This window comes from Phyllobates terribilis, unplaced genomic scaffold, assembly GCF_046119375.1.
Source record: "Phyllobates terribilis strain yellow unplaced genomic scaffold, ASM4611937v1 Scaffold_7__3_contigs__length_470593459, whole genome shotgun sequence".
NCBI classification, from domain to species: Eukaryota; Metazoa; Chordata; class Amphibia; order Anura; family Dendrobatidae; genus Phyllobates; species Phyllobates terribilis.
In genome coordinates this window covers 416384224-416406977 of record NW_027362767.1, presented here as the reverse complement: position 1 = coordinate 416406977, position 22754 = coordinate 416384224, and the positions used below count along the sequence as shown (strand labels likewise).

At 47.2% G+C, this 22754-nt stretch overlaps 1 protein-coding gene across 2 annotated transcripts; it reads left to right on the top strand.

Moving 5' to 3' along the window:
* Nucleotides 1–4019: 4019 nt before the first annotated feature.
* DHX16 (DEAH-box helicase 16) lies at nt 4020–21487 on the top strand. Of its 2 annotated transcripts, XM_073641785.1 has the most exons (22): nt 4020–4106; nt 4440–4709; nt 5568–5779; nt 5895–6063; nt 6500–6556; nt 7174–7428; nt 7518–7736; nt 9077–9271; nt 9351–9461; nt 10516–10631; nt 12072–12282; nt 12375–12473; nt 13338–13490; nt 15463–15603; nt 16455–16617; nt 16849–16967; nt 17057–17124; nt 17248–17410; nt 18327–18488; nt 18760–18933; nt 21180–21338; nt 21425–21487. In XM_073641785.1, exons 2-21 carry the CDS (start codon nt 4512–4514, stop codon nt 21306–21308), a joined length of 3114 nt encoding a protein of 1037 aa, XP_073497886.1. In that variant the 5' UTR covers nt 4020–4106; nt 4440–4511; the 3' UTR covers nt 21309–21338; nt 21425–21487. The 2 variants fall into 2 exon arrangements, with proteins under 2 accessions (XP_073497886.1, XP_073497885.1); XM_073641784.1 differs by having other exon boundaries at nt 21180–21474.
* The last annotated feature ends 1267 nt before the right edge of the window (nt 21488–22754 follow it).

Genomic DNA, 22754 nt, shown 5'->3' with positions numbered 1-22754 from the left:
TCTACCCTCTTACTAGAAAGCCAAGTATCAGTCTGCCCTCTTATTAGAAAGCCAAGTATCGATCTGCCCTCTAATTAGAAAGCCAAGTATCGGTCTGCCCTCTTATTAGAAAGCCAAGTATCGGTCTGCCCTCTTATTAGAAAGCCAAGTATCGGTCTGCCCTCTTATTAGAAAGTCAAGTATCGGTCTGCCCTCTTATTAGAAAGCCAAGTATCGGTCTGCCTTCTTATTAGAAAGCCAAGTATCGGTCTGCCCTCTTATTAGAAAGTCAGGTATCGGTCTGCCCTCTTATTAGAAAGCCAAGTATCGGTCTGCCCTCTTACTAGAAAGCCAAGTATCGGTCTGCCCTCTTACTAGAAAGCCAAGTATCAGTCTGCCCTCTTATTAGAAAGCCAAGTATCGGTCTGCCCTCTTATTAGAAAGCCAAGTATCGGTCTGCCCTCTTATTAGAAAGCCAAGTATCGGTCTGCCCTCTTGTTGGCGTACCAAGTGTCACCCTGTCCTCTTTCTGAAATGCTGCCTGCTGGTTGGCCCTCTTTCTAGGTTCCTATGTGTCCGCTTGCCCATGAGGACTCCCATATTTCCGAGGTCCCAAGTATTGCTATAATACCACTGTTGTTCTGGAACCCAAAAAGGACATTACAAAAAATATTTCTTTTACATGCAACTTCAAAACAAGCACAGCTCGGGGAGATGCTTTATCCAAATTTGTTTTCTGAACAATCTGCGTCCCGAATGCAATACTGGTAGTATCCCGAGCTCTATATAATGGCGTAGGGTTTTCCGGGATCACTACATGGAACCATTCCTTAGAAAAAAAACAGTGAAACCATGGATGGAGAGTAATGGATGAATGTATCACTGTGTTGTCCTGCTGCCTGCAGTGTGGAGGAGGCCGCGGACCATACTGGAAAACAACAGTACCCAGTATTGTCAGCCTTAATCCGGCGGAGCTCCCCGTGATGTCACTTACGAGGAATGTCATTCATGGGCCTGCAGTGAACATCACAGGAAGATATTGTCGAAATGTCTCCATGTAAACTGAATCAAAGAGGAGTCGAGCCAACCGTTATGATTTCTTACACGTTTTGGCATAAGCCAACCTTCCCCCATCGGCACAGTAACACTAGGTACATATATTTTTATGTGCGTAATTTCGGAGTTTTTTTCCCACGTTGAATGCAAAATATGTCATTTTTGCCTTGTAATGCAGCGTACAGCACTATTATATCAGCACCGTATGGTGGTATAATTTCAGTTCTGATTGAGGTACTGCCACAAATCGGCACTGTTATGTAGAGGCTGTAAAATATTATTACAATGCCAAACTATACATTTTTTTTTGTCCACTGGATACCGAGAAGCTCATTACTTTATCACCCCGATGTCGGCTCATCCATATCCTGCCGAAATTGTCTATTTGTCTACAAAAACCCCATCTATTGTTATACCCAACAATCTGCTGCTAAACTTAATGCGGCATATACAGTTGGGAAAATAAGTATTTGATAAGCTGCCGATTTTGCAAGTTTTCCCACCTACAAAGAATGGAGAGATCTGTAATTTTTATCATAGGACACTTCACCTGTGAGAGACAGAATCTAAAAATAAAAAACAGAAAATCACATTGTATGATTTTTACATAATTAAATTGCATTTTATTGCATGAAATAAGTATTTGATCACCTACCAATCAGGAAGAATTCTGGCTCTCACAGACCTGTTAGTTTTCCTATAAGAAGCCCTCCTACTCTGCACTCATTACCTGTATTAATTGCACCTGGTTGAACTCGTTACCTGTATAAAAGACACCTGTCCACACACTCAATCAATCACACTCCAACCTTTCCATCATGGCCAAGACCAAAGAGCTGTCTAAGGACACCAGGGACAAAATTGTAGAGCTGCACAAGGCTGGGATGGACTACAGGACAATAGGCAAGCAGCTTGGTGAGAATTAAACAACTGATGGTACAATTATTAGAAAATGGAAGAAACACAAGATGACGATCAATCTTCCTCAGTCTGGGGCTCCATGCAAGATCTCGCCTTGTGGGGTAAGGATGATTCTGAGAAAGGTCAGGAATCAGCCCAGAACTACATGGGAGGACCTGGTCAATGACCTGAAGAGAGCGGGACTTCAGTGTCAAACATTACCGTTAGTAACACACTACACCATCATGGATTAAAATCCTGCAGGGCACGCAAGGTCCTCCTGCTCACGCCAGGACATGTCCAGGCCCGTTTGAAGTCCACCAATGAACATCTGGATGATCCAGAGGAGGCATTGGAGAAGATCATGTTGTCAGATGAGCCCAAAATAGCAATTTTTTGTATCAACTCCACTCACCGTGTTTGGAGGAAGAAGGATGAGTACAATCCCTAGAACATCATCCCAACCGTGAAGCATGGTGGGGGAAACATCATACTTTGGGGGTGCTTTGCTGCAAAGAGGTCAAGAAGACTGCACTGTATTAAAGGGAGGATTTATGGGGTCATGTATCGCAAGATTTTGGCCAACAACCTCCTTCCCTCAGTAAGAGAATTGAAGATGGGTCGTGGCTGGGTCTTCCAGCATGACAATGACCCAAAACACACAGCCAGGGCAACTAAGGAGTGTCTCCGTAAGAAGCATTTCAAGGTCATGGAGTGGCCTAGCCAGTCTCCAGACCTGAACCCAATAGAAAATCCCTGGAGGGAGCTGAAACTCAGTGTTGCCCAGCGACAGCCCCGAAACGAGAAAGATCTGGAGAAGATCTGTATGGAGGAGTGGGCCAAAATCCCTGCTGCAATGTGTGCAAACCTGGTGAAGACCTACAGGAAACGTCTGACCTCTGTAATTACAAACAAAGGTTTCTGTGCCAAATATTAAGTTCTGTTTTTCTATTGTATCAAATACTTTTTTTCACGCAATAAAATGCAAATTATGTAAAAATCATACAATGTGATTTTCTGGATTTTATTTTTTAGATTCTGTCTCTCACAGGTGAAGTGTACCTACGATAAAAACTACAGACCTCTCCATTCTTTGTAGATGGGAAAACTTGCAAAATCGCAATGTATCCAATACTTATTTTCCCCACTGTAGTATTATACAGGGCTGATGTGGCTGCTTCAGTGCTATTGGCGGCTACTATGCTAGCGTTGTATGGCGGTATTATTTGTGGACCTTATGGCGCAGCGATTCAGGGACTGAGGAACCTATCGGCTGATTTTATGGCAATACGGCAACATTATCATCCGCACGGATGCACATCTCCAATTTTCCGGCTCCAATACACAGAAATAAAAATTAGACAACGCTCCAGAAAATATTTCTAAAAATAGTGAATCTCATTAATTCAAATGCCAATCAAAACGCCCTATTCTACATAGAACAATACAGACGAGCGAACAGTCGGACAGATCGATAGATGACAATTCTTTCTGGAAGTTTCCCCTTTTTTCTGCACGCTAGCAAATATGAACGAAAGAAATATTTGCAAAAGTGGACAAGTCCTTTAAAAAATTCTTAAAGGGATTTTCCATTTTAACTGGTATTGCATGGCAATAAGATAGGGGTGACTGTTGTGGGTCTGATTCACAGGAATCTACTTAGCTTAAAAACACGATGCTCCCCATCCCCATTTGTTGACGCAGAGTAGCCACATCTAGGTAGTCAGGCTAAACTGCTACCAATAGAGGAAAATGGGGGCATAGAGGGCCATCGACCAAGTGAACACCTCTGCATACAGAAATGGTCTCTTTCCCCATGTGAACCTGATCCAGGAGCTTACATTTAATTCTCAGCATCCACCACCATCTCCTGTCACAGTATACATCTATTTTACATGCAACTTATGATACAGCCGCCATTTTTCCGAAGCCCAGCGGAGCCTTCGACTCTCAAATCAGTCCCCTTAAGGGAGACGAGATAGTCAAATAGATATGGGCCTCTAGCGATCACTACTACGCATGCGCACTGCGAACGAATAGCAAGGATGTGACGTCATTGGAACGCATGATGCGTTCCAGGATGCGGAAGAGCGCTCAATACGGTGAGTTAATGACGTCACCAAGAGTCGCCGGATAACGCTGGTCTGGGGGTGAAGTGAGCAGGAGGGGATGTAGGTTATTATTCGCGTGTTACAGGTTAAATATACATTTTATAAGATGGAAACGCTTAATCTCTAGTGATGCTGCAAAGCTAGTCGTAAAGTGTCAGTGGTGCTCACAGCAGCCAATCAGAGCCCTCTTGACATTTTCAAACTTGCTCTGGAAAAATGAAAGCTGGAATCTGATTGGTTGCTATGGGCAACATTGATACTTATTGTCTCCATGGTGTTTGAAGACCCATACAAGAAGTGCATTTTGGTTGCCATGGAACCCGCGAGACGTCTATACGATATTTTTCTCCCCCCAACTAAATGTTTTCTTCTTTCTATATCTTCCTCCCGCAGCCTCCTCTTGTCTCTTCTGCATCACGTCCAGGAAACCGCCGGTGTGATCGAGAACCGCAGCCAGTATCCAAAATGGATGTGATAGAAGTGTGGGTGAAGGATCGGCTCCACGATGTCCTGGGAATGAGCGATCGCCATGTGGCACAATTCCTTATTGGCACCGCCCGGCGAAGTTCTAGTGCCGCCGACCTTGTGAGCCGCCTGAGCGACACCGGAGCCGTCGATGTAACGGACAAAGTGCGCAGCTTCGCTGAGGAGCTGTGGGCGAAGGTCAGAGACGTCACACTGTATACAGTATGTGCTATCTGCAACGTGGGGGAGGATTGCCCGCTCTTTATTTTCTCTCTCCATCCTTCATGCTTTATACTGCAGCTCTGCTTGTACAGATTGGCTGCTGCTGATAAGCACAGGCTCACCAGGACGTCGGGACTAGGGGCCGCCAATAGATTAATAGCCAGCTAATTATAAACTACAAGGACTTAGACCGATACACCTCCCACCCCTCCCAATTCTCGGGGTTACGTGCCTCTTCCCCAAAATCACCCCTTCCCATTCCCAGGGATGTGTGCCTCTGTCCCCCCCTCCTGATCCCCAGGGATGTGTGCCTCATTCCCCCTACCTGATCCTCGGGGACGCGTGCCTCATTTCCCCACCCTCCTCCGATCCCCAGGTACTCATGCCTCACGCCCCCCACCTGATCCCAGGGGACACGTGCCTCAGTCCAACCTCCCTCCCCGTCCCAATCCCAGGGGACACGTGCCTCAGTCCAACCCCCCCTCCCCGCCCCAATCCCAGGGGACACGTGCCTCAGTCCAACCCCCCCTCCCCGCCCCAATCCCAGGGGACACGTGCCTCAGTCCAACCCCCCCTCCCCGCCCCAATCCCAGGGGACACGTGCCTCAGTCCAACCCCCCCTCCCCGCCCTAATCCCAGGGGACACGTGCCTCAGTCCAACCCCCCCTCCCCGCCCTAATCCCAGGGGACACGTGCCTCAGTCCAACCCCCCCTCCCCGCCCTAATCCCAGGGGACACGTGCCTCAGTCCAGCACCAGATTTCCAGCCTTGTTTTACCCTGCGATGATGGGGACACGAATAAAACACTGTTATCTTCTTCTCTTCATGCCCTAGCTGCCCCATAAAGCCCCGGTCGAGCGTCCGGCCAGAGCTGCAGAGAGAGAGGCTTTAGCAATGCAGCAGAAAAACAAATCTTACGCTCTCCTGGAAGACAGCGACGAAGAGGAGGAGAAGATGGCGAGCAAATACGAGAAGAAGAGAAATAAGAAACATCTCCGGAAGCGGAAGAAAGAGGAATCATCTGACAGCGAAAGTGACCGGGCGCAGTGAGTATAGTCCATGGGGACTTGATGGTGGTCCTAGTGCAGGAGGGCGAGACATCCATGTTCTCCATATTGTCAGACTAAGCTCAGGCATTAATCTATTCCTTGATCCCACCAGGAATGAGAAGGTGCCATCACCGCAGGTCATCTCTGATGATGATGATGAGGAGGAGCGTGAGGAGCAGGCCAGGCTGAAGGACTTGGAGGAGAGAGATGCATTTGCTGAGAGGGTAAAGCAGCGAGATAAGGAAAAGACCAGGAACATCGTGGAGAGGTCAGATAAGAAGGTGAGGCGATCATATGTTTAGAAATTACTGAGGGTCCTGGTTCATGGACCCCACCAGTAACTTCTTCTGATTTCTACCAAATTGCATAGATTGTGTGCGTCCCACCTCTGGAAGCCCACACCCATGGTCAATAAAACCACCCATTAATGCCATTGTATCCCAGGTCTATGCTTGGGATTAATGGAGACCTTGTCATATCTCCCCTCTGTGGCCATGCTGGTACATCAACCATGTATGTCCATGGAGGTTACACAAGTCCAAGGACAGCTATAGTTTAATCTCATTGTATATTTTATCTCCTCTGGAACGGAGGGGCTGACAGCGGACACGGCATCATCCATGTTCTGGGTCTGGTATTGTAGTATTCACATGGACCAGACTTGGCGCAGGCGCCTGGACATTAATTGATGGCGTTTGCACTTTCTTTCTTTATAAGGCTTATGAAGAAGCTCAGAAAAGACTCAAAATGGCAGAGGAGGACCGTAAGAAAATGGTAAGTGGTTTTCCTGTGTTTAAAGGCGTTTCACCACTTTACAACATAATTTTTTTGTTTCCCAATTGATGGGTCCCCCCTCATTTGGGCTAGGGCAACTAAACTCTGTGACTGCAGACTTGTGAATCCTCACTGTCAGGATGGTCTGGCACTAGAAACTGGAGGACGCGTGACTGCAAATATGTGATTTGCATACATGCGGTCACATACCAACTAGACGTGCACGGCCTCTCTCAATACAAGTGAATTGAGTGAGACCAGACAGGTCTAGTCGGAATGTGACTGAAAGTATACAAATTGCATACTTGAGCAGCACCGAAGAATCCTCACAGCGCAAGGAGTGACTGCAGACTTGTACCCCAAGGCTGGACAACCCCTTTAATACCAGAGGAGAGTGAAGAAAAATACATTGCTTACTTCTAAAATCAGCGCCACCCTTGTCCACAGGCTGTCTATGCTACTGCAGTTTTGCCTCCATTCATTTTAAATGGGACTGAACTGCAATACCAGAAAATATTCTCTTCCCCAGAAACAGCTCCCCTTCCCATCTGTGGACTGTGTCTGGTATTGCAGCCATCGCCACAGCCATGGTTTATTGTTACTTTTTTTTTTTGCAGATTCCAGAATTGCGGAAAAAGTCTCGGCGAGATTATCTCGGAAAGAGAGAGAAAGAGAAGCTGGAGGACCTGGAAGCGGAGATAGCAGACGAGGAGTATTTCTTTGCCGACAGCCGTTTGACGTCGACCGAGAAGAAGGACCTGGAATATAAGAGAAGCGTCAGAGATCTGGCCAAGGAGTACAAGAAAGCCGGAGAGAAGGAGCAGATGGAGAAACACGATCGCTACTTCATGCCTGAGGAGAGCAGGAGTAAAGTACGTCATCTAGTACAGCAGCTCGGGGGGTCATTGCTTTTCGTACGCAGCTCCCATGCGCCTGACCGTTGTGTTTTATCGCCCTGCAGAAAATTCCGGATCGGTACGAGGAGCCGGTGAGCGAGGAGCGTTTCGCTCCCCGCGAGGAGCAAAGACGTTGGGAGGAGGAGCACATCGGAGCGGCGGCTCTGAAGTTCGGAGCCAAAGACGCCCACGCTCGAGGTCAGAAGGAATACGACTACGTGATGGAGGAAGACGAGGTGATACAGTTCGTCAGCGCCACCCAGATGAAGGGGACGGTGGAGAAGGTGAGGCAGAAGGTTTGGGAATTGCCTTATGAGCGGTTTCCTAATTAAAGGGGATGTCGCTCTTTCCGCAGCAAGCGGTGGTTTTATGTTACCTGTGCAGCCCCAGCCCTTTAAAATGTTCGCTTCCATGGGGCATGGGAACAGCTGACGGGTGTTATTTCGATGATTTATTCTAAGGGTAGACGATCATCAACTCTATTGGGTCTTTACTGCAGCACACAAAAAGGGGTATTACCATCTCCAAGATCCTACCCCAATATGTAGTATGTGTAATAATAATAATATTAGAAAATACCTCCAATTAGAAATGTAGTATAGTTCTTCTGATTTGCTATGTCTCTTACCCTATGTGGAGGGCATTGTAGCTTGGGTGTCCATGGTTATGACCACTAGCAACTAACTAACTGTCACTACATGAGTGGTCGTAATCATGGATACCTAAGCTACTGCAATGCTCTGAACATAAGGTAAGTGACATAGCACATCAGAAGAACTATACTACATTTCTAATAGGAGGTATTTGTTAATATTATTATTATTACACCTACTACATATTGGAATAGGGTCTTGGAGATGGGAATATCCCTTTTTGTGTGCTGCAGTAAAGACCCAATAGAGTTGATGATCGTCTACCCTTAGAATAAATCATCGAAATAACACCCGTCAGCTGGAAACTTATTGATAAGTTGACAACTGGGCAATAGATTGTGTTTCCCGACACACTATCATATCCGTACTGACAAATGGAGGAACGTGACTTATTGACAAGGAGAAAAACTGACACGTGTGCGGTACCTATGTATATTTCCAGGAGGAATAACAGAGGATCACACAATGCAGAGTTGCTATTTATGGGACACGTCAGAAGAACATTAAATGTGTCTTTTATATTGGGGACATAGTGGTAAAGGTTGGTATAATGTCTGGACTTAAAGAAGTATTCCCATCGCCAAGATCCTATCCCAATATGTAGTAGGTGGAATAATAATAATATTAGCAAATCTCTCCAAGTAGAAATGTAGTATAGTTCTTCTGATTCGCTGTGTTGTTTACCCCATGTGCAGGACATTGCAGTAGCTTGGGTATCCATGGTTACGACCACTAAGAACTAACTGTCACTATATGAGTGGTCATAACCATGAATACCTAAGCTACTGCAATGCCCTGCACATGGGGTAAGCGACATAGCGAATCAGAAGAACTATACTACATTTCTACTTGGCGAGATTTGCTAATATTATTATTATTCCACCTACTACATATTGGGATGGGGTCTTGGAGATGGGAATACCCCTTTTAACCCATTGGTGATATAAATATCTGCTGCCTTCACTCCTCAGGAAGACGAGACGGCCAAACAGCTGTCGGAGCTGGAGAAGCAGAAGATGTCCATCCAGGAGGTGAGGCGCAGTCTGCCCGTCTTCCCCTATCGCTCCGATCTTCTCCGAGCCATCGCCATTCATCAGATCCTCATCATCGAGGGGGAGACGGGTTCTGGCAAGACGACTCAGATCCCCCAGTACCTGCACGAAGAAGTAAGTGGTTAACGACTAGTCTCACCTCTTATATTCGTGCCCGTAGTAGACGTCCATTAATGGTCTTCTCCCTGCACAGGGCTACACCCAGAAAGGGATGAAGATCGGGTGCACTCAGCCTCGCAGGGTGGCGGCCATGAGCGTAGCCGCACGCGTCGCTCAGGAGATGTCGGTGAAGTTGGGCAATGAGGTAAGCGGTGTCATTCCGTGAACGTGGCTGAGCTGCAGTACCTGACAAATCCACAGAAAAGAGTGGTGCTGTTTTGTTTTAAGAAAGCAGCCATGTTTTGACATCCGTCTCCTTTAAAGGATTTTTCCTATTTTCATAGAAGGATATTGTCGGATAGAGCTTGTGAATACAAGACATTTTTCAATTTACCGTTTATTAAAATTTTCATCCGTTCTAAAAATATTAACTCTTTTCTTTTGTTTTCAGCTTGTTGCCTTGGAGACCGACCACTGCTGCTAGACAGGAGAAAATGCGCAGAGCTTATAGGCTCTTTCCTATTGAGCTTACAACTGTTGCTCTGAATCTGGACTGGAGAGCTGTGACCTCCTAATCCCGCTGGCTTCAGCGCAGCGCTTACAAGAAAGATAACAGCGGTGGTCGGTCTCCTAGGCAACCAGCTGTAAACAAAAGAAAAATGTTAATATCTCAAGAACGGCTACAAATTTTAATAAGCAGTAAATTGCAAAAGTGCTTGTTATTACAATCTCTATCCGACAATATCCATCTAGGAAGATGGGAGTGACCCTTTAAAGGAGATGTATGCATTGGTTAAAAGGTTACCCATGTATAAGGTGAGTACAAGGTGTTTTGCTACGGGGATCTCTTGTGATCAGCTGTCATCTTCTGTGAAACCTTCCAGTGAGTGTTCAGTTTTCCTGTAGCGCCACCGCAGGACAAATGAAGCATTACCAAGCGCTGATTGAAATCCGCTGTCTGTAGATGATGGGTCCTCCAGAGTAAAATGTGTCTGTGGCAGCCGTTCTGAGGTTCCTGAACTCTCAATTTAAGTATTAAAATGGGTTTTCTAAACCGGACAAGCCACAGCAGTCCCCTCGGAGAAAGTCACCATTTCTGGAGCCATATCTGTCAGGTCAGGCACTGATACCGGAGGAGGGGACGCAAAACCGAAGAGTGAAAATCTATCTGACAACCCATGTAGGGGCGTTGATGGGAAACCCTCAGAGTTGTCACAACTGGTTGCGATGAATTAATTATAACCGTTCTCCGCTCCCAGGTGGGGTACAGCATTCGGTTTGAGGACTGCACATCGGAGCGCACGGTCCTGAAGTACATGACGGACGGGATGTTGCTTCGTGAATTCCTCACTGAGCCGGACTTGGCCAGTTACAGGTACTTAAACCCCATCGGTGCCATGGCTGGCAGCTCTTCAGTTGTGGCTTATAGTCCAGATAAGAGGGGAAGCTTTGTCCTCTTTCTCCTCATCTGCTGGGACCTACTTCTTATTAATCCCTTCATGACCGATGACGTATATTTACATCATGTCTCTGCCTTTGATGCGGGCTCCTGCGCTGAGCCCGCATTTTTCCCCACATCCAAGATCCACCCGCAGCTGTTACCCAGTTAAATGCCAAAACGCCGGCTAGAAGTGCGTCACAAACTCTGCCCATTGGCGCCCCTGTCACGAGATTGCGGGGCTCCAATGGGAGGGGTCTGTGACGCCCTTCTGAAGAAGACCTCCGTGCCTGTCATTGTGAATCTCCTGTGAACGCTGGCTCGTGGCCGGCATTCACAGGAGATTGTGATTTGTGCTATACGCAGCAGAGCTGAAGCCCCCTGCTATATATAGCACAGGCGATTGGACGATTGCAACTTCAGTTCCCCTAAGGGGACTAATAAATACTGTAAAAAAAAAATATACAAAAGTTCAATTCACCCCTCTTTTTCCCCATTAAAAATAAAACCGGTATCGCCGCGTTCAGAATCGCCCGATCGATCAAACTATATAGTAAATTAATCCGGATGGTAAACGGCGTGACGAGAAAAAAAAACAAAACACCAGAATAATTTTTTTTTGGTCGCTGCAACATTGCAATAAAATGCAATAACAGGCGAAAAAAGCATCGGATCTACCCCAAAATGGTAACAATAAAAACGTCAGCTCGGCGAGCAAAAAATAAGCCCCCACCTGGCCCGAAAAATGAGACCGTTACGGGTCTAAGGATAATGGTGACAAACGCAAAAACTTTTTTTCATATAAATTTCAGAATTTTTTTTCAGCACTTAAATAAAAAATAAACTACACGTTTGGTATCTGCGTACTCATACTGACCTGGGGAATCATATTGCCAAGTCCGCTTTACCATATAGTGATCATGGTAAATAATAATAATAATAATAATTGTGGAATTGCGCTTTCCCTGCACTTGGAATTTTCTTCCCATTTTCCAGTACATAATATGGTAAAACCAATGTTGTCATTCAAAAGTGAATCTCGTTTCGCAAAATAACAAGCCCTCGTCCGGCATATTGATGGAAAATTATAAAAGTTATGGCTCTTAAAAGAAGTGGAGATAAAAATGGAAAATCGCCCAGGGGTGAAGGGGTTAAAGGGAGGGTGTCAGGGCACAAGTATGTTCCAAAAGAAGGTTCATGAACAACGTCTACAGCAAATTAAGTGCCACAGTGACGTTACGACCCCACACGTGACCTATTCTAAGGACTCGTGCCCGATACTTGGGGATGGTAGACGCTTCTCGTGGGGTCGTAACGTCACCAGCACCTCTCGTCCCCTGTAATAAGTGTCCTCCGGATCCTTTCCCTGTTTTGCAGTGTGGTTATCATAGACGAGGCTCACGAGCGGACCCTGCACACGGACGTGCTTTTTGGCCTCATCAAAGACATCGCCCGTTTCCGGCCAGACCTCAAGGTCCTGGTGTCCAGTGCCACCCTCAACACCGAGCGCTTCTCTTCTTTCTTCGATGATGCCCCCATTTTCCGTATTCCCGGCCGGCGGTATCCGGTAGACATTTACTACACAAAGGTGCGGAGACGGACATACCTGGTATACATGTGTATAAGTTATTTGGAGAGGTGAAGGGTTAACATCACCTGCTTTATTCTGTATCCCTTCAGGCACCAGAGGCCGATTACCTGGAGGCGTGCGTGGTGTCCGTCCTGCAGATTCACGTCACACAGCCGACTGGAGACATCTTGGTCTTTTTGACCGGGCAGGTACGTACAAGATCAGAGGGATGCTGGGCGTTGTGGTTCTTCTGGTGTCATTCTCCTTCTCTGTAGTGACTCGTATTTGTCGCAACTTTTCTAAAAGTAATTAATAAATTCATATTAATTGACTGATATATTCCGATTAACCACATCACACTCCATGACACTCAGGATCTGAGCGCGCGTCACGCAGGGCAGGCGCCAGCTGCGTTATACAGGCAGCACCTGCTTCCAATGGCGTTAGCAATGCTGTCAGTCTCTTACTACGGCATCTAAAGTAAGTAATCGCCGGCTGTCGATGGGGCCCCAATCGCTGCCATCTTGGTGCGCATGAAAAACAAGCCCTCATACGGCTGTTGTCACCCAAAAAATAAAGTTAAGGGTTAGGAAAAAATGAAAGCGCAAAAAAAATAAGATTGGGGGTAAATTAGCACACAGTTGTGTACATCTGCCTGGTCACCAACATTGTGCTTGTTATTGCTACATATGACCACAAGAGGGCAGTGACCACACAACCAATCACTCAGGTCCAGTATTATTATTATTATTATAGTGCCATTTATTCCATGGCGCTTTACATGTGAAAAGGGGTATACATGACAAACAACAATTACAATACAAGTCGCTGACTGGTACAGGAGGAGAGAGGACCCTGCCCGCGAGGGCTCACAATCTACAAGATGTATATGTATTTACTGTTGTACATGGGTCAGGATACCATATAGCGCCCAGTCTGCCCCCTGCCATATCAGCGTGGGGGTCCCTGTTACAGATTTGACATGAGAGACCCCAGATAAAGTGTGCTTAGACTGGATGTCCTCACAGAGCAGATGATGGTGGTTATACTCTCGGCTGGTGAATGTGTTACAGGAGGAGATCGAGGCTTGCTGTGAAATGTTACAAGAACGCTGTCGCCGGCTGGGCTCCAAGATCGCCGAGATGCTGATATTACCCATCTATGCCAACCTGCCGTCCGACATGCAGGCCAAGATATTCGAGCCCACTCCACCCGGAGCGAGAAAGGTGAAGAATGGCCTATTATGTGGGGAAAAGGGAATTGTGGGAAGTCCGTCTAATATAATTATATATATAATTTTATATTTATCGTTTTTCTATGTATTTATATATTTTTTCTTTTACAAATTATTTCACTATATATATGAAGAATAATATATATATATATATATATATATATATATATATATATATATATATATATATATACATACATACATATATACACTACCGTTCAAGGGTTTGGGGTCACCCAGACAATTTTGTGTCTTCCATGAAAACTCATACTTTTATTTATCAAATGAGTTGCAAAATGATTAGAAAATATAGTCCAGACATTGACAAGGTTAGAAATAATGATTTTTCTCCTTCAAACTTTGCTTTGGTCACAGAATGCTCCTTTGCAGCAATTCCAGCATTGCAGACCTTTGGCTTCTAGCTGTTAATTTGCTGAGGTAATCTTGAGACATTTCCCCCCATGCTTCCTGAAGACCCTCCCACTAGTTGGATTGGCTTGATGGGCACTTTTTGCGCACCATACGGTCAAGCTGCTCCCACCACAGCTCAATGGGGTTGAGATCTGGTGACTGAGCTGGCCACTCCATTACAGATAGAATACCAGCCGCCTGCTTCTTCCCTATAGTTCATGCATAATTTGGAGGTATGCTTTGGGTCATTGTCCTGTTGTAGGATGAAATTGGCTCCAATCAAGCGCTGTCCCCAGGGTATAGCATGGCGTTGCAAAATGGAGTGATAGCCTTCCTTATTCAAAATCCCATTTACCTTCTACAAATCTCCCACTTCACCAGCACCAAAGCAACCCCAGACCATCACATTACCTCCACCATGCTTGACAGATGGCGTTAGGCACTCTTCCAGCATCTTTTCAGTTGTTCTGCGTCTCACAAATGTTCTCTGTGATCCAAACACCTCAAACTTTTATTCGTCTGTCCATAAAACTTTTTTCCAATCTTACTCTGTCCAATGGCTGTGTTCTTTTGCGCATATTAATCTTTCCCTTTTATTAGCCAGTCTCGGATATGGCTTTTTCTTTGCCACTTTGCCCTGAAGGCCAGCATCCCGGAGTCGCCTCTTCACTGTAGACGTTGACACTGGCGTTTTGCGTGTACTAGTTAATGAAGCTGCCAGTTGAGGAGCTGTGAGGCGTCGATTTCTCACACTAGAGACTCTAATGTCCTTGTCTTGTCGCTCAGTTGTGCAGCGGGGCGCCCACTTCTCTTTCTACTCTGGTTAGAGCCTGTTTGTGCTCTCCTCTGAAGGGAGTAGTACACACCGTTGTAGGAAATCTTCAGTTTCTTGGCAATTTCTCGCATGGAATAGCCTTCATTTCTAAGAACAAGAATAGACTGTCGAGTTTCACATGAAAGTTCTCTTTTTCTGGCCATTTTGAGAGTTTCATAGAACAAACAAATGTAATGCTCCAGATTCTCAACTAGCTCAAGGGAAAGTCAATTTTATAGCTTCTCAAATCAGCCAAACCGTTTTCAGCTGGGCTAACATACTTGTGCAAGGGTTTTCTAGGGTTCTCTAAACATCCATTAGCTTCTTACACTGTTAGCAAACACAATGTACCATTAAAACACTGGAGTGGTGGTTGTTGGAAATGGGCCTCTATACACCTATGTAGATATTGCAATAACAACAAGACGTTTGCAGCTAGAATAGTCATTTACCACATTAACAATGTATAGAGTGTATTTCTGATTCATTTAATGTTAGCTTCATTGAAAAAAAAAAAAGTGCTTTTCTTTCAAAAATAATGAAATTACTAAAGGACCCCAAACTTTTGAACGGTAGTGTGTGTGTGTGTGTGTGTGTGTGTGTGTGTGTGTGTGTGTGTGTGTGTGTGTGTGTGTGTGTGTGTGTGTGTGTGTGTATATTAATTATTTTTTTTTACATATATATAATGAAATAATTTTGAAAAAATACATAAATATATATATATCTTTTTTCTTCCAAGGTCGTCGTGGCCACTAACATTGCAGAGACGTCGCTGACTATAGACGGCATCATTTACGTCATTGACCCCGGGTTCTGCAAACAGAAAAGCTACAACGCTCGTACCGGAATGGAGTCCCTCATCGTCACCCCCTGCTCAAAGGTGAAGCCTCTCACTTCTGTCTCTAGCCACCAATACAGAGGTAGAAAATCTTTTCAGAAAGTGGCCATAAACCTTTTAAACCCTTCTAGTCGTAGGATATAAAAGTAATTTTTTTTTGCTGGATCACCCTCTATTATAGCAGGCTCAGGAGCTGATACTGCACCATATCCGGCAGTCGCTGACGTTTAACCATTTAGATGTCCCTGTCGATCGATTTAAACAGCGCGACAGCACGGTGCGCACCGGCTCCCATCGTCCGCTTCTTAGGAGGTTGAGGCCCATCTTGGTAATCCTGCAAAGCCCACCTTGTGCCTAGGCATCAGAGGAGAGCGTCATTTTGACTACGTAATGCGATAAAAGTCACCTAAAGGAAATTTGGAAAGGTTTTAAAAATTATTTTAAAAAATGTTTAAAATTAATTAAAAAAAAAATAAGATGTACGGTATTAAAAATTTAACAAAAAAAACACATTTAGTACCGATCTGTCAGAATATAAAATTAACCCATACGGTAAAGGCCATTAAAAGAAAAAATATCAAAGCGCTAGAATTAATTTTTTTCCCGGTGACCACTCCCCCCTAAAAAAAAAAAAAAAAAAACACATTAAAAAGCGATCAAACCATTGTATGTAACCCAAACTGGAATTAATACATTTTTGGATCATCACGCAAAAAAAAAACCGAACACAAAAAAAAACCTTCACACAGCTCCATCGACAGAAAAATAAAACTTTACGGGTGTCAGAAAATGGTGACATAAAGCAACATTTTTTTTTTTTTCCGCCCCTTAAATAAAAAAAAAAAAAGAACCTATACATGTTTGAGATCCGAGCGTGGTTCTTGTTCCTCCAGGCCTCCGCCAACCAGAGAGCGGGACGAGCCGGCCGCGTGGCTGCAGGAAGGTGTTTCCGGCTTTATACGGCTTGGGCGTACAAAAATGAAATGGAAGATACGACTGTACCGGAAATCCAGAGAACCAACCTAGGAAACGTGGTTCTGCTGCTGAAGAGTTTAGGTGAGGGCCACTGTGGGAGGAGGGTGGGGGTTGTAGCATCTTGCGTAAATCTGCAACTTTCTATCGCATCTGGGCTCAGTTCCTGACCGCTTGTAGGATCTTTGCTTGCCGGAAACCGCTTGTGTATATAGGACTCTGGGGCTGCGCTCACGGACTTCTGTCTTGGTCGCTGGACCGGGAACCTGCAGTTGAGTCTCTCATCTCTACCGGTCCTTTCTTCCTCTCCTCCAGGCATTAATGATCTCATTCACTTTGACTTCATGGACCCTCCGCCCCACGAGACGCTGGTCCTGGCGCTGGAGCAGCTGTACGCCCTCGGGGCACTAAACCACCTAGGAGAGCTGACCAAGGTAACACTGATGATGATGAGGATGGTGGTAGTGTAGCGGCGCTTCATCCGCGTCTCCTCTTCACGTGCCGTCTCCTTTGCTTTCTGCAGCTCGGGAGAAGGATGGCCGAGCTCCCGGTGGATCCCATGTTATCCAAGATGATCCTGGCTTCTGAGAAGTGAGTTGTCAGCCCGGCATCCGCTGTCTTTGTCCCTGACTTTCCTGTTCTCTATTATTTCTTCACTACCTTCCCAGATTTTGGACCCGTTACCATTACACCCCTCTTTGCGTCCTTCCTCAGGTACGGCTGTTCTGAGCAGATTCTGACCATCGCCGCCATGTTGTCCGTAAATAACGCCATCTTCTATCGACCCAAAGACAAACTGGTCCACGCAGACACAGCACGCACCAACTTTACCGTGCCGGGGGGCGACCACATGGTGCTGCTCAATGTGTACACACAGGTAAGAAGATGACCGTATACATGGGTGGCCGTGTGGATGTCCGGTAGTCTAAAAACATGGCTGCTTTCTTCGAAAAAAATATAACGCCACATCCGTCCACAGGTTATTGTCTGGTAGTTCAGCTAAGTCCCATTCACTACAATGACGTTGAGCTGCAATACCAGACACAACCCGTAGACAGGAGTGGCGCTGTGTTCAGGAGCAAAGCAGCCATGTTTGTGTAAATATTTCCACACTTCCGTGCCGTGTAATATATCTTCAGTGCTGCACACTCCGCCTGGCAGGACCTGTGGACATGTGACCTTGATGACATCATCATCAAAAATTGATATAAAATAATAGAAACTGAATTTACCCCTAATAGGGGTTTTCTCATCTCCAAGATCCTATCCCAATATGTAGTAGGTGTAATAATAATAATATTAGCAAATACCTTCAATTAGAAATGTAGTATAGTTCTTCTGATTCACTATGTCGCTTACCCCATGTGCAGGGCATTGCAGTAGCTCAGGTATCCATGGTTTTAACCAATAGCAACTAACTAACTGTCACTATATGAGTGGTTGTAACCATGGATACCTAAGCTACTGTAATTCCCTGACCATGGGGAAAGCAACATAGGTTATCAGGAGAACTATACTACATTTCTAATTGAAGATATTTGCTAATATTATTATTATTACACCTACTACATATTGGGATAGGATCTTAGAGATGGGAAAACCACTTTAATCCCCCTCGCCGGTGACACCTCCATGTACAGCACATGAAGCTCAGTGCTTTAGGACTTTTATGGATTGTTAAGAGATACAGGGGAGTTAACTCTGGATAGCAGTATAGCACTTTTTGAGAGTCCGGGACGACCTGTCTACCGTGTTTCCTTACCAATGCGGTCTTCTTCTCGTTTCTCTGTCAGTGGGTGGAGACGGCTCACTCCCTGCAGTGGTGTTACGAGAACTTCATCCAAGCTCGTTCCCTCCGCCGTGCCCGCGACGTCCGGGAGCAGCTGGAAGGACTCATGGCCCGGATAGAAATCGATTTAACGTCCTGCGAAGGAGACACCGTGCCAATACGGAAGGTAGAGACCAATGTCCTAAAGTGGCAGAATGTCTTGGTAACTTTGGCTGTTATGTGCCGGGAACGCTGGGGCTTTGGAAGGTCCTGAACATGTTGTCTTGCCACACAGGGTGGTCTCTCGGGCATCATCTCCTCAATGGGCATGACGGGGTGTATCGGTTTTATACGGAGTACCCCCTTTAACAGTGTCATCAGCCGGCCACATTACCGCCTGGCAGTCCGGTTCATTCAATGCTGATTTCTCTCCTATTTTTTTGTCTTGTTACTTCTAGGCAATCACAGCCGGGTACTTCTACCACACTGCCCGGCTGACCCGCAGCGGGTACAAAACGGTAAAACAACAGCAGTCAGTGTTCATCCACCCGAACAGCAGCCTACACGAGGAGCAGCCCCGCTGGGTCATCTACCACGAGCTGGTCTTCACCACCAAGGAGTTCATGAGACAGGTCAGGTATTCTTATTTATTAATCCTTATTTCTGCCTTTTCTTGTGGGTGCCTCATGTACCGCCTTAAAGGGGTTTACCTATCTTCTGGAGCGCTCTGCTCCCGGCCTACTAGAGACAACGTGCTCCTGATGGGCAGTTCGTCCCAGCGGCATCGCTGCCCCGCTGGCCCGAACTTCACGTTTTGCCTCTGCATCATCAGAGGAGCGCTGAGGCTAACTGGATCCTGTGTTCTGGACGACTGCAGAGCAGCACTCACAAGCTGTACAGTAATGAGCTTGTAAGGGCTGCGCGCCTCGCCTAGGAAGCCGGCCACCTCTGATAGATTGCAGAGGTGGCAGGTAATAAACAGAAAACACAATCGATGACTGCTGCATGCATACACACGCACACACACGCACACTGCTCAAAAAAATAAAGGGAACACTTAAACAACAGAATATAACTCCAAGTAAATCAAACTTCTGTGAAATCAAACTGTCCACTTAGGAAGCAACACTGATTGACAATCAATTTCACATGCTGTTGTGCAAATGGAATAGACAATAGATGGAAATTATTGCCAATTATCAAGACACCCTCAATAAAGGAGTGGTTCTGCAGGTGGGGACCACAGACCACATCTCAGTACCAATGCTTTCTGGCTGATGTTTTTGTTACTTTTGAATGTTGGTTGTGCTTTCACACTCGTGGTAGCATGAGACGGACTCTACAACCCACAGAAGTTGCTCAGGTAGTGAAGCTCATCCAGGATGGCACATTTGTTGTGTCTGTCAGCGTAGTGTCCAGAGGCTGGAGGCGCTACCAGGAGACAGGCCAGTACACCAGGAGACGTGGAGGGGGCAATAGAAGGGAAACAACCCAGCAGGAGGCCCGCTACCTCCGCCTTTTTGCAAGGAGGAACAGGAGGAGCACTGCCAGAGCCCTGCAAAATGACCTCCAGCAGGCCACAAATGTGCATGTGTCTGCACAAATGGTTAGAAACCGACTCCATGAGGGTGGTATGAGGGTCCGACATCCGCAGATGGGGGTTGTGCTCACAGCCTAACACCATGCAGGACGCTTGGCATTTGCCACAGAACACCAGGACTGGCAAAGTCGCCACTGGCGCCCTGTGCTCTTCACAGATGAAAGCAGGTTCACACTGAGCACATGTGACAGACGTGACAGAGTCTGGAGACGCCGTGGAGAGCGGTCTGCTGCCTGCAACATCCTTCAGCATGACCGGTTTGGCAGTGGGTCAGTAATGGTGTGGGGTGGCATTTCTTTGGAGGGCCGCACAGCCCTCCATGTGCTCTCCAGAGGTAGCCTGACTGCCATTAGGTACCGAGATGAGATCCTCAGACCCCTTGTGAGACCATATGCTGGTGCGGTTGGCCCTGGGTTCCTTCTAATGCAGAACAATGCCAGACCTCATGTGGCTGGAGTGTGTCAGCAGTTCCTGCAAGATGAAGGCATTGAAGCTATGGACTGGCCGCCCGTTCCCCAGACCTGAATCCGATTGAGCACATCTGGGATATCATGTCTCGTTCCATCCACCAGCATCACGTTGCACCACAGACTGTCCAGGAGTTGGCGGATGCTTTAGTCCAGGTCTGGGAGGAGATCCCACAGGAGACCATCCGCAACCTCATCAGGAGCATGCCCAGGCGTTGTAGGGAGGTCATACAGGCACGTGGAGGCCACACACAATACTCAACCTCATCAGGAGCATGCCCAGGCGTTGTAGGGAGGTCATACTCAGCCTCATTGTGACTTGTTTTAAGGACATTACATCAAAGTTGGATCAGCCTGTAGTGTGTTTTTCCACTTTAATTTTGGGGGTGACTCCAAATCCAGGCCTCCACTGGTTAATAAATGTGATTTCCATTGATGATTTTTGTGTGATTTTGTTATCAGCTCATTCAACTTTGTACAGAACAAAGTATTCAATGAGAATATTTCATTCATTCAGATCTAGGATGTTATTTGAGTGTTCCCTTTATTTTTTTGAGCAGTGTACATATATTTATTTAATTCTACGTTCACCTTAAACCCATTTAAAGAAGTTTTTAAAAATGTTTTTTTTTTTTTTTTTAAGTAGAGTGATCTGTTATTACCACTATGTACCAAATCCATAGTGTGATCCTTTGTGGTTTATTGGTTACCCAGGCTCTTAGCCCACATGCCCCAAGAATGGAAACCTCTCCGTCCGCCAGGTTAGTAACTTGCACCTAGTTGATCTAACAAGTTCTCGCTCCACCTGCAGATCATTGAGATCGACAGCACCTGGCTCCTGGAGGTGGCACCGCATTACTACAAGTCCCGAGAACTGGAGGACGCCAGCAGTAAGAAGATGCCCAAACAGGCAGGAAAGAGCAAAGACGAACTTGGCTGAATGGCGCCATATTGTGGTTCTAGGACTTGGGTGTGTGGCCGTTTCTGCACCGTAGGACTGTATTCACATTCTGCGTACGTTTTGCTCTGTGACAGTGACCACTTTTTGCGTTGCAGGAAGGGGAGGCCTCATCACGCTGCAGCCAATCACCGGACTATATGTAACATCTGTACAGATCTTGTATATAAAACTTCTCATTTTGGATATAAATCTTGTTTCTGCTTCTTGTATCGATCACATGTGGCTCCTGCGCTTAAGGGTCACACATGGTGATCGCAGCCGCTTATAATGTACGGTCCAAAACCAGAACGTCTCGCAGTCACAGGACGCAGCCCTGGTGTTTGCCTCCTGCTCATGGGCCGCCCCAGATTATAGGCCCCAATACACTAATGATGGCCGAGCTCGCCAATATCCATGGGTTCTGCAGACACTGTGTATGGAAGCGCCGGACAACTGATGGTTGGGAGAGATGTCAATCACGCATATCTGATTTTGGACTGACTGTCACATTGTTCTCCCAGAGATGACACCATCCAACGTGTCTGCCGACTGTTCTCAGAGAACACAGGAGAGGCGGCAGAAGGGGGGGGGGGCGCTCCTGCGTACGAGAGGCGGCAGAAGGGGGGGTGGGCGCTCCTGCGTACGAGAGAGGCGGCAGAAGGGGGGGGGGGCGCTCCTGCGTACGAGAGAGGCGGCAGAGTGGGGGGGGGCGCTCCTGCGTACGAGAGAGGCGGCAGAAGGGGGGGGGGGCGCTCCTGCGTACGAGAGAGGCGGCAGAGTGGGGGGGGGCGCTCCTGCGTACGAGAGAGGCGGCAGAAGGGGGGGGGGGCGCTCCTGCGTACGAGAGAGGCGGCAGAGTGGGGGGGGCGCTCCTGCGTACGAGAGAGGCGGCAGAAGGGGGGGGGCGCTCCTGCGTACGAGAGAGGCGGCAGAAGGGGGGGGCGCTCCTGCGTACGAGAGAGGCGGCAGAGTGGGGGGGGCGCTCCTGCGTACGAGAGAGGCGGCAGAAGGGGGGGGGGGGCGCTCCTGCGTACGAGAGAGGCGGCAGAGTGGGGGGGGCGCTCCTGCGTACGAGAGAGGCGGCAGAAGGGGGGGGGGCGCTCCTGCGTACGAGAGAGGCGGCAGAAGGGGGGGGCGCTCCTGCGTACGAGAGAGGCGGCAGAGTGGGGGGGGGGCGCTCCTGCGTACGAGAGAGGCGGCAGAAGGGGGGGGCGCTCCTGCGTACGAGAGAGGTGGCAGAGTGGGGGGGCGCTCCTGCGTACGAGAGAGGTGGCAGAGTGGGGGGGGGGGCGCTCCTGCGTACGAGAGAGGCGGCAGAAGGGGGGGGGCGCTCCTGCGTACGAGAGAGGCGGCAGAAGGGGGGGGGGCGCTCCTGCGTACGAGAGAGGCGGCAGAGTGGGGGGGGCGCTCCTGCGTACGAGAGAGGCGGCAGAAGGGGGGGGCGCT

What these genes read in the sequence shown, in the direction of transcription:
- DHX16 (XM_073641785.1), top strand. Translation starts at nt 4,512, where the DNA reads ATGGATGTGATAGAAGTGTGGGTGAAGGATCGGCTCCACGATGTCCTG. An exon ending in CTCCACCCGGAGCGAGAAAG is followed by an intron (nt 13,491 to 15,462) that starts GTGAAGAATGGC and finishes TTTTCTTCCAAG; the next exon opens with GTCGTCGTGGCCACTAACAT. An exon ending in TGCTCAATGTGTACACACAG is followed by an intron (nt 17,411 to 18,326) that starts GTAAGAAGATGA and finishes TTTCTCTGTCAG; the next exon opens with TGGGTGGAGACGGCTCACTC.